Genomic DNA, 16,899 nt, shown 5'->3' on the forward strand with positions numbered 1-16,899 from the left:
CTTAAAGGTTTCAGTTCAGCTCATTTGTTTTCTTTCCGCTGAGAAATATTTATGGTCATTTAACTTTTTTTTTTTTTCTTTTTCTATTTTTTTTTTTTTTTTTTTGCTGCAGTCAAACAAGCCGATGGGAATAAACCCGCGCTTATTCATTCCTCCGTGTTTTGACTGTTATTTCTTTGCTTTGCAGCGCTGCCAGTCATGCAGGTGACAATTGACATCACCAGACAGCAGGTGGAGAAGATCTTCGGTCTCGATGAGTACTGGTGTCAGTGCGTCGCCTGGAGCACCACCGGAACCCAGAAGAGCCAGAAAGCTTACATCAGGATTGCATGTGAGTGCACTTTAAAACGATCAGCCGTTATTAGAAATGCAAAGGCTGCCTAACAAGGTGCTTACATATTGCATGTCAGAGCGTAATAAGAGGATATTAGCGTCATTATTTCCTCACTTTGGGTGGTTGGGGAAGGACTAACTTTCATTTAACAATTAGCCCAGAGAACATTATGATCTGTTGCACCACAGTGTGTTGCTGTGATTACAATTTAGTTAAATCATCTTCCTGTGATTCTACTTATGAGGAGAAAATATCAGACTCTGGCAGGGAGAAGGAGAAAGTAATGCATCTGCTTGAAGGCAGTCACAAAAAAAAAGAAAAAGTGGAACACTAAATTTGAGTATTCATGAGCATATTTTTCACTAGATACAGTATATCAGCAATGATCCCTATGAAAGTAACTGGAATAAAAACAGATTTGAAATTTATTGCTGTGCAGCAATCATAAATCTGTCTGGGGAACACAGACACATCCCTCGCTGCAGCCTCAAAAGCTTTATTAGAAGAAGCCATTTTACATCTGAGTATTTTAAAGCATTCTGCCTATTAATTCCCACATAAATATGTATTATTCCAGACAGAGCCAAACGCGGCACCGTCTCCAAACCACAAGACGTTTTGAAAACACACATTCATTATCCGTCCTTGTTTGAGAGCTCAACAAAGTCAGATAGATGAGATAAGGACACGCACGTGGTTGAATAACGACGCACAGTCGCGATATTCACACGCGCACACATATACACTCGCATACATTCGAGCCTTCCAAGACTGTTATATCTCAAGTCTCCTCCAGTCCCATTGTATCAGCTTTAATTAAATTGAATGTCGCGAAAGTCTCTCTGCTCGACTTAGCGTTTCTCTCGGTATGATTGGTCAGGACAAGCTCAACATCTGTTTAAAGGAATTCACCGGCGGCTCACAACCGCACCCTCAGCCCCTCACAACACAATAACACATTGCCTCACTCTGAGTCAAAAACCGGGGTGAACACATCAAATTTGTGCCTACCCGCCAGCTATCAGCGGCCTGTCAGGCTCATCTGATACAAAAAGACCCGCATTTATTTTCCCCCACAAGAAATAAGCATCGGCAGTTTTACCTGTGTAATTTTCAGCCGCGGCTTACAAATATATAGCAGGACTTGGTGCAACCGTAAGAGTGTTCAATGAGACGTAATGTGAAGCCCCATGCAGGCAGCCAGGCTTGCAGGAGCTCTTGTCCAGGCGCCTCAGGGCTTTGTTTTCGTGTGGCTGCTCCAAGCCGTCATACAGATGGAAGCTGGAGGCTGGCGAATGCTGGATAGAGGAGAGTGGGTGGGAGTGAGGGGTAATGCAATTGCTTTTGCTTGATGCCGGGCCCCTCTGGCAGCAGACAAGCATCCCTGAACCAGCCAGGCAGCCTGTAATAAGCAACATGGTTGGTGCCACCGATCCCAGTGTGGCTTAGGGGCCAACTAGTGTGCGACATGCTCAGTGAGGCCTTCGGTGGACATGTCAGAAGTGGAAGATTTGAAAACATCACAAGGCCTAGTTTGCGAGATAAAAGTGTGTTGTTCAAATCTCACCAGCTCTTGCAAATACCCTAATTGGTTGTGTTTCTCCCCCGTCTTTTTGTTGGTTTGTTTTTTTTCTTTTTCAACAAGACCTGAGAAAGAACTTTGAGGAGGAGCCGCAGGGTAAAGAGGTGGCATTGGACCAGGAGGTGTTACTGCGTTGCCATCCCCCGGAGGGAGTGCCACAAGCCGAGGTGAGACACGGGTACAGAAGATATTTATAGGCCCACATCAAGCATCCATTTACCCTTTCCTCTCCACGAGGACAAAAAGTAAAAAGTGGCTCAGGATCAGCTCCCTTGCTTCTCTCCCTTTGCCTCACCGGGGAACAGAAAAACCCCAGTACGGATAAATTACACCTCTAATTATTCCCCATTATTGATTTATTATCTCTCTTACATCTCTGAGAAGCCGTATATCACATCGTCTCGTCACATCACTCAGGATAGGCTTGGAGGCTTCACTCCCCGTTTGGCATCTCTAAAGGCCTATCCATAATTAATGGGTCTATTTGCCTCACTCTTTCCCTATCTCATTCTATATCTCTCAGCCGTCTCTCCGCGCACTGTATCTCTCTTACACTCTTGTTCTGCTCAACTCTCCCTGTCTCTCTCTATTTCCATGTCTCTCGGCGACGTGCGTCTGTGTTTCGAGGACCAGACCGGGGCCAGCTGTTTCACCTCGTGTGCTGGATCCTCCCAGTCCCAGATAGGCACTAACTGTTCTAATAACAACACAAGAGGAGCTTAGGCCATCCACTCAGACAGCCCAGAGACCAGAAACAGCAGACTAGCCAATCACAGCTCAACTGTGTAGGGACAGTTTGTAGAGAAATGGGAAGGAAGGTGCCAACCGCAGTTCAACAGAAAAGAACATCAGAGCAGAAGTCACCACGGGGGGAAAACAGGGATAGCGCACAAGAGGAAGAAAAGCCCAATTATATGCGGTATCGCAACTGGCAGTAATACCAACAACAATGCTGCCACGCCGTTGCTTCTCTCGAGACAGCACAAGGTCAAGTGAGAGCAAGAAAACAAGCAAGCCAATCTGAGACTACACCAAAAAAGGAATAACATCAGTTTTGGCTTTTTGCAATAGAGGGCACAAAAACTACACAAAGCATGACCGGTTTTGCTCGCAGACCACCAACAGCTACAGAGATATCCAACAGTTACACAATAAAAGCAGCACTCTCACCACCGACAAAAAAAAAAATGAACAAATATTAAAATCAGTAGGGTGTATAAATAAATTAATTCTATCTCAGTACCATACCGAGCTATGTCTGTTCTTCCTTTTGTCTGTTTGATTGCATCAGAACAGAAGTGCACCGCTGCGTTTCTCGTCCATGTAGAAAGCTCTCATCCACATAATGTCTGGCCGCTGTAGAGCCCGCTTCTATTGAGTCGCAGTGAATTCTGACCGCTGAAATGTATTTTCAGGTGGAGTGGCAGAGAAACGAGGATGTGATCGACCCGGCGAGTGACCCCAATTTTTTCATCACGACTGACCATAATCTCGTCATCAAAAAAGCCCGGCTGGCGGACACAGGCAACTACACGTGCGTGGCCAAAAACATTGTCGCTCGCCGCAAAAGCACCTCTGCCACGGTCCTGGTCTATGGTAGGTGATAACTTCTCTCAACTGGTGTCACAACTCTGTACACGGAGGCTAATGGCAGGTGATTGAGCTGCAGGGTATACACACAGCTCGGTTTATTGCTTGCATGTTGCTTCTGTTATCCCACATTTCCACATTAACCCGTGCATGCTGTCTTGCATGGAATATATACGTGGGTGCAAGTCTTCTGTGAGACGGTCCTACTGTTACAATGGCTAATAACAGCGTGACATATGGTGACAACTTGCATATGTCAGCATTGTTTTTCAGCAAGCAGTGATTTACACCGTCGTAAATAACTCCATAAAGAGTTAGTAGTAGTATCTGCACATTAATTAGCACAACTTAAAATGTTACTGGCAGCCGTTCTGCCAAAGCTGGCAGTCTCTGATGTCGGCGCTGCCATCTTCCCCCTCTTCTGTAGTGAATCCAGTATGAGAAGAAAAATTGAATTAACAGCAAACTGTAAATAATGACTTGGCTTGATAAGCAGACTGACCTTTATTAAAATGCAGAGAAACAGCATATTTTCTATCACAGAGGGTTCCATGGGTACTGGCACTACAAAAGTTTTGCATACATTACATGCTGGTTTAATTCTCATCTACATGCAAGCAGCAGACGGAAATCACATGGGAATGATTCATGAAAACAACTTTGTGATTAAGAAATGTATGTCTGACACAGGGTCTGTTTTTCTTGAGGTTGCCAGATAAAGATTTTACTATGATGTGCCGTAAAGGCAGAACAACTGTTAATTTTTTCATGCATTAGCCGAGAAAACGCACTATATGCTACAGATACAGTGGCTAAAAAGGAGGCACCTTCCTCTGAACTGTTCCCCTTTTATCGCTTTTCAACACTGAATCCTGGTCAGTTCAATTTGTCTTTTTTGACGAGAATTTCCCGAAAAAAGACTTTTTCATTTCAAAGTAAATGCACATTTCTACAAAGTAATGTCAATAAATTGAAATGTAAAACAGAAAATAAATGATTGCTTAAGTGTTCACACTCTTTAAGGTGAATCAGGTAGTTCAACACAGGTGGAGCCGGTCGGTGCTTGAAATCACACAGTTAGTAAAATTGATCTGATTGCAGTGAATGTGTCTCAGTGACTGTAGTATGAAAACATCTTGAGAGTTCAGCCTCTGGTGAATCAGTTCTCCTGGCTATGAGTACACCACGAGGACAAAAAGATTAGAACGCTGCAGGCAACTCTGTGAAAAGGTTACTGGGAAGCTTCAGTCAGAGGATGGATACAAGTAAAAAGTCACTGAATATCGACTTGAAGTACAGTGAAATCCATCATTAAGAAATGGAAGGAATACGGCTCGTGTGTAAATCAGCCGAAAGCAGGCCGTCCATCATCACAACCACACCATCCACACAGTGAAGCATGGTGGTGGCAGCATCATGATGTTGGGATGCTTCACGGCAGCAGGCCCTGGAAGGCTTGTAAAGGTTGAGGGTAAAATGAATGCAGCAAAGTATTTGGGGAATCTTGGAGGACAACCTGATGCAGTCTGCAAGAGAGCTGCAACTCTGAGAAAGATTTGTTTTCCAGCAAGACAGTGACCCGAAGCATACCGCCAAAACGACACAGGAATGGTTTTAAGGCAACAAGGTGAATGTTCTCGAGTGACTGAGTAAAACCTCAGACCTTAGTCCAACTGACAAGTTGTTGCTGGACTAGAAAAAAAATATTTATTCATGATCTCTGTCCAGCCTGACAGAGTTTAAGCAGGTCTGCAAAGAAGAATGGAGTAAATTTGCAGTGTCTCGAAATGCAAAGCTGATTGAGACTTATCCAAACAGGCTCAATGCTGTAATTGCGGCCAAAGGTGCAGCTGCTTAATACTGACCTGAAAGGAGTGAAAACTTATGCAATCATTTATTGTTATGCTTTAATTTTTTTTAAAATTGGCATTCCATTGTAATAATCAATTTCCACTTTGACATGAAGTCATATTAACCATGACTGAACGTTGAAAAGCAATAAAAGGGGACGACTTCCCAGAACGGTGAATACTTTTCATAGACACTGTATATAGATAAAGGATTATTTTATCTTATATTATCTTATAGCACTATGTGACCCCGAATAAGGGTGTCAGTGGGAATGTATTTCTCTTTAGCTTTAGTTATTTATTCAGTTTCAATATATGTCTAAAATACAAGTTTTATATATCACTGAAAAAATGAACAATAAATAAATTAACTAATTAAAGAAAAGAAAAATGAAGGAGAGTTACTGATGGCGTACATTTTGTAAGTTATCTTCAGAAAAACATGGCATAATTTTGTTTAGACTATAAATATGTGTGTAATTGCTGTGCGCTGCACAAGTCCGTCTCGATGACAACTGTGAAAACATTTATATTTGTATTTAATAGAAAAATCCAAGGACTTTGAAAAGGAGTGGGGGGCCATTTATGGACTTCCCGAAGACATATGAATTATTTGAATGAAATGTAATATCAAATATCCAGTTCTCGTATTCAGGTAGCACTACTTGAAAATTAATTACCGCTTAAGATCGCAGTTCCTCTGCTTTGTCAGCTAACAAAAAGAGCACCACATTTTTGATTGGAGTAGGATGGATACAGAAAATGTGATCTCAATGTGGTGTAGTATTCGAGCCTTTATGTAGCATTGGGAAAGAAAAAAAAATGTTGATCTGATGTAACCAATCATATACACGTCGGTAGATGAGCTGGAGGGAGAAACGCTGCATGTATTCTGATTGACTTTAGTTCATAAATGTAATTATAATAATACAATAATGATTTACTACACGGTAACAGAAATCATTGTATTCTAGTTTTATGATGAAACACTTTGGCTGATTTCCTCTGAAGGCTAACTTTTTAATTCAACACGTTGTGCCAAGCCCGAGGGAGCTTCAAATGTTTAACTAGTGATGTATGGCAGTTGAGAATCGAGTCATGCGTTTCTGCTGTGAGTGGTGTCGAATGAAATGTGTTAATTTGGAGCATGCAGTCAAAACAGGCATTATCATACACTCCTCCGGCATCACAAATGGAAAACGCACAATTATTCTTCGCGTTGATTAGAATTGATTAGCTTGTTGTTAAAAGACTTGATAGAGTTGACCAGAGACCATGCAGGCATTCACATTCCTATTGTTTGCCTTTCTTGTATTGTCAAACAATAATTTTCACTCATAGACTCGAAAAATTGTGAGCAAATTGCCGGGGCGTTTGCATGCGCAGTTTTCTTCCCATCATGCTCTGTGCTTGATAAGATGACACCAGTGCAGCATTGATTGAGGTTAAAGCACAATGGTGGGTGTGTTGTTGGCTTATGGTGCTGTAACTTAGAGCAGAAAAAGAAAAATTCAGTTCGCTGAGAGCATCACAGGCTGCCATGCTAGTTAATCTAGCTAGCTGTAGCAAGCCATAATAACCGCTACTTTTCAAAGGGGGTTCAACAGGGGGCCAGAGATGCATTTTAACAAGGCCTGGCTGGTGTGACTGCACTCTGTGCTAAGAGGTAATCAGGGGCCGAGTTGCCTGGCAATTTACCTCGCTGTGGCGGGCAATCAATCGCATAGAGGGGGCAAGGAAATGATTCAGCCACGACAAGCACAGGAGAGAGTTAGGAGGAAATTAGGAGGGGAGTATGTACAGAGAAGCAACGACGGCGCTGTTCAAGTCAATAAATCAGGAATCTGTACCTTGTATGCTGAGAGAAACGCGGTGGATACAGGAACAGAAACAGCATGACTTGATGTAATCACCTCCTGTGATTGAGAGATATAGAAGCACTTCTGTGCCGATTAAGGTTTTGAACATAGAAACTGGCTCAACAGGTGGATGTAATAATAGAAATTCAGCATGCAGTGAGTTTCGAACTGCTTGAACTTTACATTTCTTATATATGTATGCAAAGAACCAATTGTACAGCCGTGTTCTCTGCAATGTAAAAAAAATCCTTGAGCTTGAAGAATGGTATGTATCGGTGTGAAATCAGTCGTGGATGTGGGAAGAGGACAATTGGAATTACAGCAGCAACCATGTTATATGTATTTTTTAGCAATGTGTTGGCATTTCCAAGGACTAGGGTTGGGTTTTTGCATGTACAAACGTGACTATTTGGCTTTAAACAGCATGGCTTCACAGTGATTACATTACCACGGTGGAATTTGGAAGGGATGTTTAAAAGTTGCCTCGCAGCAATCGTGTCGTCCTCAGAGACGAGGTGAAAGATGCCAATCGGTCATGTTATTTTCCTGCTCCCTGTTGAAGCCATTTTGTTTGGCTGTAATTCCGACTCAGACGCAGGAAGCAGCCGCCTTTGCTCTTCCATTTGTTCACCTTGCAGTGTGGAAACCAAAGAGTGTCAAAAGCAGTCATGATGATTCTATCGCAGCGCACCTCTTTTCCTTAGTGCATGTCGGGTAATCCTGGCTGCTCTGTCCCTTCATCCATCCATCCCTTCCTCCAACCTTCCCCTCCTCCTTACCTCACCCTCTCCATCCCCCCACCCCTCCCTTGGCGCTGGTCTGACAGTCAACGGCGGCTGGTCCACGTGGACCACCTGGTCGTCCTGCAGTGCCGTGTGTGGGCGTGGCTGGCAGAAGAGGAGTCGGAGCTGCACCAACCCCACGCCACTGAATGGAGGCACATCCTGTGAGGGGCAGAACGTCCAGAAAAGTGCCTGTGTGGCCACCTGTCCAGGTAACTCCCAGGCAACCCCGTATTGTCCTGTGACGCTTGGCTTCCTGTGGCTTCCTTTTTGCACTTTTTTTGGCATCTAGAAGTCATCAGTTCATCTTTATTTTGGCTGCCCTTTTTGTACCAGCACGTCCAAGTCTTTTCTTAGATGTCAGGCTTCTGTTGCTTCTTGCAATTAGACCGCTAACACAGCAATGTCAGAGCCTATTAGTCTTCACAGTAAGGCCTCATCCTGAAAGAGATTTATTGTTGTCGCACTGTGTTCACATATCTCTTTATCTTCTGCACTGTACGCAGACCTTACTTTTATTTCAGAGGCATGTCTGCTTGAAGAGACATGGGCCCCAGTCGTGGTATTGTGTCACACCAGCTAGTACATTTGTTATTGTTTGCTGCTCAAGCTATGTAGTAAATACAGGCAATAAAACGCTGAATTATGGCGGCTTGTGTGCCATGTTTACGTGCGAGGAGTTGAGGGCATTTCATTTGCTTGCCCGTTCTCCCTTGTGAGTGTCGGAGAGGCAGAGAGTGTCCTGCCTGATAGTGAGCAACACATATTGATCTCTGGTAGCCTGAGATGGAAGTCAAGCTGCTTCATTTGCAGTCCCACATTAGCCCCCTGACAGAGGGGGAGATAGTGAGGGAGAGAGCAGGGGAGGAAAACGGAGGTGTAAGGTGGAAGCAGGGCTGGAGACAGATGGAATCAGATACAGTGTAAGGAAGACGGGAACAAAGCCTGGAGTGAGAGAGAAAAGAGGGAAAACTGAGAAAGAGGCTGAGAAAGCCTGAGTGTGTACAAGAGGAGGCTGTTTGGCTGCCAGCAGATCAGCGCGCGGACCTATAGTTGGTGCGCTGCAGCCGTGCTGACCGCAGGAGAAATCTCCCACGCTCGGTAAATAGCAGGGAGGGAAATACAACACCCCTGGCATGGCAGCTTCTCCCTGCCTAAAACAGAGGTTATCTTCCTCAGTGAATCAGGGTGTTGCGTTACACATCTCCCATGTAAAGACATCACTAGATGTCAAGCGTGAGTGTAAGTAACATGGCCCGCTGGAATACAGCAGGAGGAGGAAGACAAAGGAAACACAAATGCATGACGTGCCGTCAGGATCTGGATGGATTTGGAATTATTCGAGTTGGAGCAACGAGTAATGGAATTAGACTGGTGCCCAGGGATGCTTGACATTCCTCCACAGCAAAGCAGGATACTGACCTCCATGAGCTTAAAGAGATTAATGTCAGTCCAAGCTGCTATTGTTAGACTACCCCCCCTCCCTCCTCTATCTTTCACTCGCTCCACAAGGAGAAAGTGTGTAATTTCAACCATTAGGGTGCTGTGACAAAAATTGCATTGTGCCCTGTGAACACAGTTTACAGAGAGTTTGGGTGAGAAAGAACTCAATTTTTGTGTCTTGATGAGAGATGCTAGAGCAGCGTGACCCCGCTTACACCTCTATCAGTCCTGTTGTTTGGCAACAGAGGGTAGTCTCAGCCTCCTTTTCTTACTTGTTACCTGTCTGAGAACGGGGACATCAGTGGCGGAGACAGCCCCAGCTGTCTGAACCCGGAGAGGGTTCCCCTCAAGGCCAAAGTCCACCACGCCAGAGCCTGTGGATGATGAGCTGTTGTTTCCAATCACGAGTGGCACCGAGGCTCCAGTGTACTCACAGACACGTCTGTGAAGTCGCCCCAAGATGAACTGACACTTCTTGTAATTTCGTCACTCAGCACGCACACAATCCACCAGTGAAAACCCCCAAATACACATGAACCCTCAGTTTGATCCATCAAATACACGTTTAACCCTCTGAACCCCAAGTATTTTTTGCTTCTGTTGCACTTTAACTCACTGTGGGCTCATTTTTCACTGCAATATCAAGGTTAGCACCCTTATAGAAACAACACAACCATGACTAGAAATAGACAGAACTAAAAAAAAAAAAATCTTCTTTGCTGGACTCTGCCGTTACAATGCTATATATCATAAGAAAACAATTTTTTATTTATTTTATTTTATTTTTTTACAAAAATTGAAGAAACGCAGAATGTACAACATTTTTCCACGTGTCCATACCATAAATATTTTACTGCTTCCATCTTTGATTTGTATTGATCTGCACCATATAAGCACAAACAAACACAAAAAGCTTAATAATTGTTGTCACATGACGGTTGATTACAGCTCGGTCTGTCATGTCATCATATTTGTGCCAATGAGCACAGAGTCTTTAGATTTTTCCAGAACACGGTTACTGCAAACAGTTAGTTTCTGGTACATTATTAAATGAGACACAGAATGAAATGATTTGGGTAAAAATTTCAGCTTGTATTTTTGTCATTTTCCAATTGGAACGGTCCATCATAGATCACAATCAGGGGAAAACTTGTAGTTTGGATTTGATCTTTTGTGACACCACTCCTGACACTTTTCTGACACACCTCGTATGAATCATCAGCCTGAATCTATGAATAGACACTGCCATATAAGAGTTATGTTCAACTAGAGCCTAACGACTAGCCTAGCAGAGTGCATCACCACATACTGGATAAGAAATATAACTATTGTGTGCGTGTAGCCTTTACATGGTGATTTTAGTCCATTTTAGAAGACAGAGACTTAAGAAGAATGAATTGCACGGGATGCTGTAATGCTGCAGATGGACATCATGTTATTTATTTATAGACGACTGACATTTGGATTCAGAAGTAGTTTTCTTTATTTTTATTTTTAATTCAGCCTTGAGAGGCCTTTTTTCCTCAACCCTGGCTTTGTTTTTGAGCTGCATTTTTAAAATTACATGATTCAATGCTGGTCTTGTTTCAAAAGTTCATTAATTATCGAGACTAAGATTTTTGTGTTGGCTATTAGCTCTCTAGTGCATTTAACTCTCAGCATTAGGTCTTTGAAATGGGTTACAGAAAAACATACTTGGTTTTTAGCCACTTATACTGTGTAATTTGCAGTTGCGGTCTGTTTTGTCTTAAACACATTGACGGCCTCTTGGATTGGCCGTCTTTATCCTTAAGGGATAAAAGATGCTGTCAGCTGAGTGAAAATTCGCTGGAAACAAATCAATTTAAATTTGGAAGCAACAACATGCAAATGCTATAATTTGTCTCTGCGTTGCCCAACTTCGTCCTTATATAGCTTCTGTTGAAACGCTGATGGTCATTTGTTGTTGCACATTTAGAAGGGAGCAGGATTGCTGCCGAGTGGTACAGTCTCAGAGGCACATTTTCGAACACATACATTATATAGGCTTTCGACAAACTGACACCGGTAACAAAACTCTCCACATGTCTACTCACGATGACTCTTGTATCTAAATGTGAGTTCCCACCTCTCATCGGGAAAAGTGTGAAGCTAGAGAGGCTCATCTGTATTTTTGTCTAAGTCTCCAAAGTGTTTAATGAGAGTTGGCGGAGGCCTGTGTGGCAGATCAGATGGGCTCCATGCTGGGAGAGACACAGGGAGCTGTGGAGGAGGAGGAGGAGGCTGAGGCTAAAGCCCTGAGGCTCAGAGCAGAGCAGATCAACACTTGAGACAGCGAGTAGCCAAACTATGCAAGGGCTTATCTCCATTTCTATTTCCTCTCTCTGCCTTCTCCGTTTCTTTTGTCTCCATCCCAGCACATCCCACTGAAGTATCCCACATAATTCTGCAGTCCATCCCTCACCCTTTCATCGACTCTGCCCCTGCACTGACTCGCGGTCAGAGCCAGCAGTCGAAATGGCAAAATGTCAGATCATCCCAGCGTTTTCCAACAAAGACAAACACTACCTGAGCCAACAGCAAATAGTTAGTCCCCAGTTTTGGAAGTGACACCTACCCCACGCAAATGAACCGAACTGTTGCCTGATATGAGAGAGAACACCAAACAACCTGAAGAGATTTCTAACTCGTGTGAATTATTTAAATATAGTACCGATCCCTCAGGCTTGCCAGAGGAGTCGTGAGAGTTCTACTAGATGGAAAATAAACAGACTCGGGGCTGGTGTATTTGTGCGCGTCTGCTTGTAAGTGTGTGTTTGCGCACATACGCGCTCCACACACGCACGCCGGCGCCCATATGTGTGCTGTCTGCACTGCTGGCAAAAGTCTAATTTGAAGTAAGTTAGTAATGCGTTTCTAGATATTGTCATAGGTTGCTCTGGAGACTCCATATTGTGGCGATGGAATAAATAAAGGCTATGGCTAATAATGTGACAGAAAAACACATTAGTTCACTGTGAAAAGATGGTGGCCATCTGGTGATAGCCTTGCATCATTTTTAATCATTTGGTGCCATTTGTTTTGGCCCTCCCTCTTAATGTCTCATTCTGTCTCGTTTCGGTTTGTTAAAGCGATATAGTCGGAACAAACTCTGCTTCTCAACAGTCTAGTGCGGCATTTAGATATTTTTTTTTTCCTATTGAATTTGTTAGAAATGCAGACTGATGTTTTGCTGATTAATCTCAACGGGTCACCAGTTTTCTGTGGCTTTTTTCCCCATCATCCTTTGAGCATTGTGATTAGAGGTGGCTACTGTGCACACATGTGTTTTGACAGGACAGTGGCAGCGGAGGGGCGGCCTGCTGGTCCCAGTGGTACTTGTCTACCTCCTTGTGTTCCCCTCAAGGACAAGGAAACCATAGGTGTTCGATGATCTCGGACTGTGTCCATCAGCGGCCATTGTGATTTTGAACAGCCAAGCCTCAAACAGGCCCTCCTACCGGCCTGTAAAGAATGGTTGGATTCCTTTTGCTTCTCCCCTTGGCAACATGTCCAAATGGGGGCTTGCCACTGGGTTATTGTATTACTGTCCCTCCTCTGAGACCTGTCTGACCTGAAACCTGTGGTGCTGTATGATTGAAAATCAGCTGTGGTGCCTTTTGCAGGAGTGCTAACAATCTCTTTCTGGGGATTTTATGAGCAATGCCGTGGCTGTGGATTACAATTTTCTTATGAGGATAGTGAAAAAATAAGAAGGATGAGGTTTGGTTCTAATTTCAGCCTTAAATTTTCCTTGCTTTGCCGCTTTTATTGTCGCAGCTTGACATCTTTTAAACAGTCGAGAGAGCCATCCTTTCATGCCGTCCATACGTTTCTTTGGTCTTTGCTCCTATGGAAAGCCTCTCCTCTGTCTGAAAGATGTGGAACGTGTTCAGAAACAGGCAATCAAGGACTGTTAATGGATCTTCACCCTTTCCTTGATTTCCCCTCATCCTCGGGTGGCTGTGTTTGCGTCTCACCCTGCATTCTCGTGACCATTGCTCTGCCTCCACACCAATCTCCTTGTTTGAAAATGTCATTTGCATGGCCATTAGTCTTGCTTTGTGGTGGAAAAGAGAAGTTGAATTTCATCACCTCATCAGGGCAGATGTTGATCTCATCTCTTTATTTCACAGTGGTGTGGATAAACTGAGGGGCGACATAATATATTCATTAGGATGTAATTCGCTATTCAATCATTCTCGTTCCCAGCCTGGATAATCAGCCCACTGGCCCACGGATGGGTCCACTCAATGCCAAACAAGGACAATTATCTGATTGGTTCTGCTCTCTCTGCCAAATGGATCTGACTGCAAAAAGGCCCAAGCTGTGTCAGCATCCCACCACACACACACACACACACACACACACTCACACATGCATGTACACACAAACACACCATCATTTGAGGACACATGCAGGCAAACATACAGACTTGTGTGTGGGAGCACTTGGTCCAAAACGCTCATGGTGGCTTTTGTGTGGTTTTTTCCAATTGGAGGTTTTGCTTGAAAACCAAATAAAATCATTACTTGGTACATGCAGTAATAGATAGCCTCACCCTCACTAACATCCCACTTATGTTTTATTAAGCGAAGCCTCATGACCTGCAGTGAGTCAGACCTGCTCTCTGGAGGTCATGCCCCCTGCACTCTTTATTGCTAGGATTAATGAGCACTAAGGTTTCCCTGCCCTGAGGTCAGTCAGGGGAAGGGTTGCTGCTGTCATAGAGGTGTGCATGTACCGCGTAGGTGTGTGCGAGTGTGCATGCAGGTGATTCTCGTCTGGTCCCCTTCACCCTTACATTTGGGAGAGAGAAAGCACAAGATAGTGGCGTTTTTGCCCCCATGAGAGCTCATTACTGCTCTTTTTCCTATTAGCCCTATGGTAACCTTCCCCAGGCCTGGCGCTGTGTCACTCTCAATATCACTCTCAGCCGCCGCCGCCGCCCCCACCAGCCACGATGCCAAATTACCCCCACCTTTGCAAAATGGCCTCCCCCTGTGCATGTGTGTGCGGTAAAGATATTCCTTACAGCCGGGCATGCACAGAACTATTACCTTCCCATTTCCATTTGTTTCATTTTGCTTGTGCTGATGGTGGGGTGTTTGAAGTTAGGCAGCAGGTGTAATGTACATTCTTCTCTGTTCAGAGTAATGCCACCTGCGTTGTGCCGTGCATTAGGTTACACTGCAGGCAGCTCTCCGGTTGCTACAGTAACATCTTGTCAGACAGAGAAATCAAAACCAAGGCAAGTTCCTCTCACGAATGTTCATTTAAATGAGAATTTTTAAATAGAAATATTTCTGCACACATGTAAGTTTGGCAGTAGACTAGAAGACAAATTTCCCAGGGGTTAAATTCATTTCCCTGCACAGATTTAGTTTGTTGACAGCTGGGTCTACCAGGCCACAGCACCCTCGCACCAGTGGGGTTTAACTTAGTTGCATCTGATTTCCATGTTGAAAATAAACAAAGAAAGATGAATAGAGACAATATGGCTCTCCTCAGCAGTTTTACACGCTTTGGTTTCCCCGTGCAGCTGCTGGATTTGAGTGTGTGCAAGTGGATTTGCATGTCTTTATAAGGTTTTCCTTACCAGGTTTCCATTTTAGAGCAAGGGAATTTGCACAAGATGGCAACAGAGTATTCCACCAGTTGTTCTCGTCTCACACGCAAATGCACCACTGCTTTTACACCACCGCTGTATCTGAACCTCGCTGTGTAGAGTTTTAACTGTGCACGCTGTGTGAAAAGAGGAGTTATGGCTTGATTTATTGAAACTGTTCAGCATGTTTTCCAATCAATACTTTTTTTCTCTCCCTGTGAACTAAAATGTAAGTGTTCGAAGTGGATCAGTGTGAGTTTTTGCCGCTGCGCTTGTGGTCACCCATGCTATTTTTTATTTTATTTTTTTTATTATTGTTGTGTGTTTCTAGTGGACGGAGGCTGGAGCGAGTGGAGCAAATGGTCGGCGTGTGGAGCGGACTGTTCGATGTGGAGGAGCAGGGAGTGCACCCAGCCTTCGCCTGGCACTGGGGGCAAAGACTGCCAGGGGCTCGACCTGCAATCTCTCAACTGTACCAGCGAACAGTGCCCACAGAGTGAGTGCACCACCACCCACATACTGCAAACTATACTTACACTCTTCAATTCAGCGAAACAGTAAAGAGCAGGCAGATTACTTTTCAAGTCACGTTTTGGGAATAGCATCAGTAAACAGTTGTTTTTTTATGTATTTGCTTATAATAACTGAGTTGAGGAGTGGCAAATGGACATTTTGAAATCGTATTGATTTAAAAACAACATTTGAGTGCAAAAAAGAAGCCTGACACTCAAGGCCAATGTGGAAAATATACTCAAAAATAAAAATCCCAAACAGCTCAGTCTTTATCAGACCTTTAATAAACACAACAAGCAGAACTCATCAATTAAGCCCCTGAACGGAGGCTGGTAGAAAAGGATGGCACAGAAAAGCTTTTCCCCTTTTTATATTACCAGTAATACTCTTTCTTCTGCAAGATAAAACAAGCATTTCATGCCTCCCTATGGCATCAGCTCCTTGTGATAGATGTTGAGTTCATCCAGCAAAGGGTTAATAAGGGAAACATGTCCATCTCATCAAGCACTTGTATAGACATGAGATTCATCTGCAGCCCGCTGCAGGCTCATCCCCACCTGCGTGACCTTTTTAGCCGATCATTTCTAATTAACACTGGTACGACACACGCAGCTAAAATAATACAGCATCTTATCACGTGGGTCGGTGCTGTGTTGCTCTATGACCTATTAATAGAGCTGAGAATTAAAGCATCTCTCTTCTGATTAAAGCACAACCTGCTAGATAAGGTGCCACAGGTCAAATCGACTGTGGAAACATACATGGGTGCTGTATAGGTGAATGTTTATTCTTAGTGCGTGAATATGTTCTCAAACAGTATATGTACTCTGTACATCATGACAGTCTTAAGTTTCCACTGTTAGAATTACTTAAATACATATGAGCTTGTCACAAAAAAACAAGCATGCATCTTAGTTTCATAGATTTGTTATAGCTCTTCTAGAAATATGATATATCTGCGGGGTCAGAAATATACATACAGCAATGCTAATATATGATTAAATGTCTCTTGGCCATTTTCACTTCAACTGGGCTCTTTTGGTAGCCGTCCACAAGCTCCTGGTTGTATCTTTGACCGCTCTTCTTCACAGTATTAGTGCCGTTCAACTAAATTTGTTGAATTTCTGACGCAGACTTGTTTCTGTATCATAGTCCACAGGTTCTCGATGAGGTCTACGTCAACAGGAGGCCGGTCTTAAACCTTGTTTCTAACCTAATTTAGCCATTTCCTGACCACCTTTGATGTGTGTTAGGGGGTCATTGGTTTATTAGGAACACCCAAATGCACCCAAGGCCCAACCCTCTAGCTGATTATTTTAG

At 43.7% G+C, this 16,899-nt stretch overlaps 1 protein-coding gene across 2 annotated transcripts in view; it reads left to right on the forward strand.

Moving 5' to 3' along the window:
* Positions 1–16,899, forward strand: part of unc5a (unc-5 netrin receptor A) — a 142,466-nt gene that overhangs the window by 91,649 nt on the left and 33,918 nt on the right. The window contains exons 3-7 of one of the 2 annotated variants that reach the window (XM_008281346.1): positions 188–331; positions 1,980–2,083; positions 3,332–3,512; positions 8,042–8,209; positions 15,398–15,562. In XM_008281346.1, the coding sequence (XP_008279568.1) occupies positions 188–331; positions 1,980–2,083; positions 3,332–3,512; positions 8,042–8,209; positions 15,398–15,562 (762 nt within the window). The remainder of the gene's footprint in view (positions 1–187; positions 332–1,979; positions 2,084–3,331; positions 3,513–8,041; positions 8,210–15,397; positions 15,563–16,899) is intronic. The other variant, XM_008281348.1, reaches the window with a different exon arrangement.

The sequence above is a fragment of the Stegastes partitus genome, unplaced genomic scaffold (genome assembly GCF_000690725.1).
Source record: "Stegastes partitus isolate 25-593 unplaced genomic scaffold, Stegastes_partitus-1.0.2 Scaffold230, whole genome shotgun sequence".
NCBI lineage: Eukaryota > Metazoa > Chordata > Actinopteri > Pomacentridae > Stegastes > Stegastes partitus.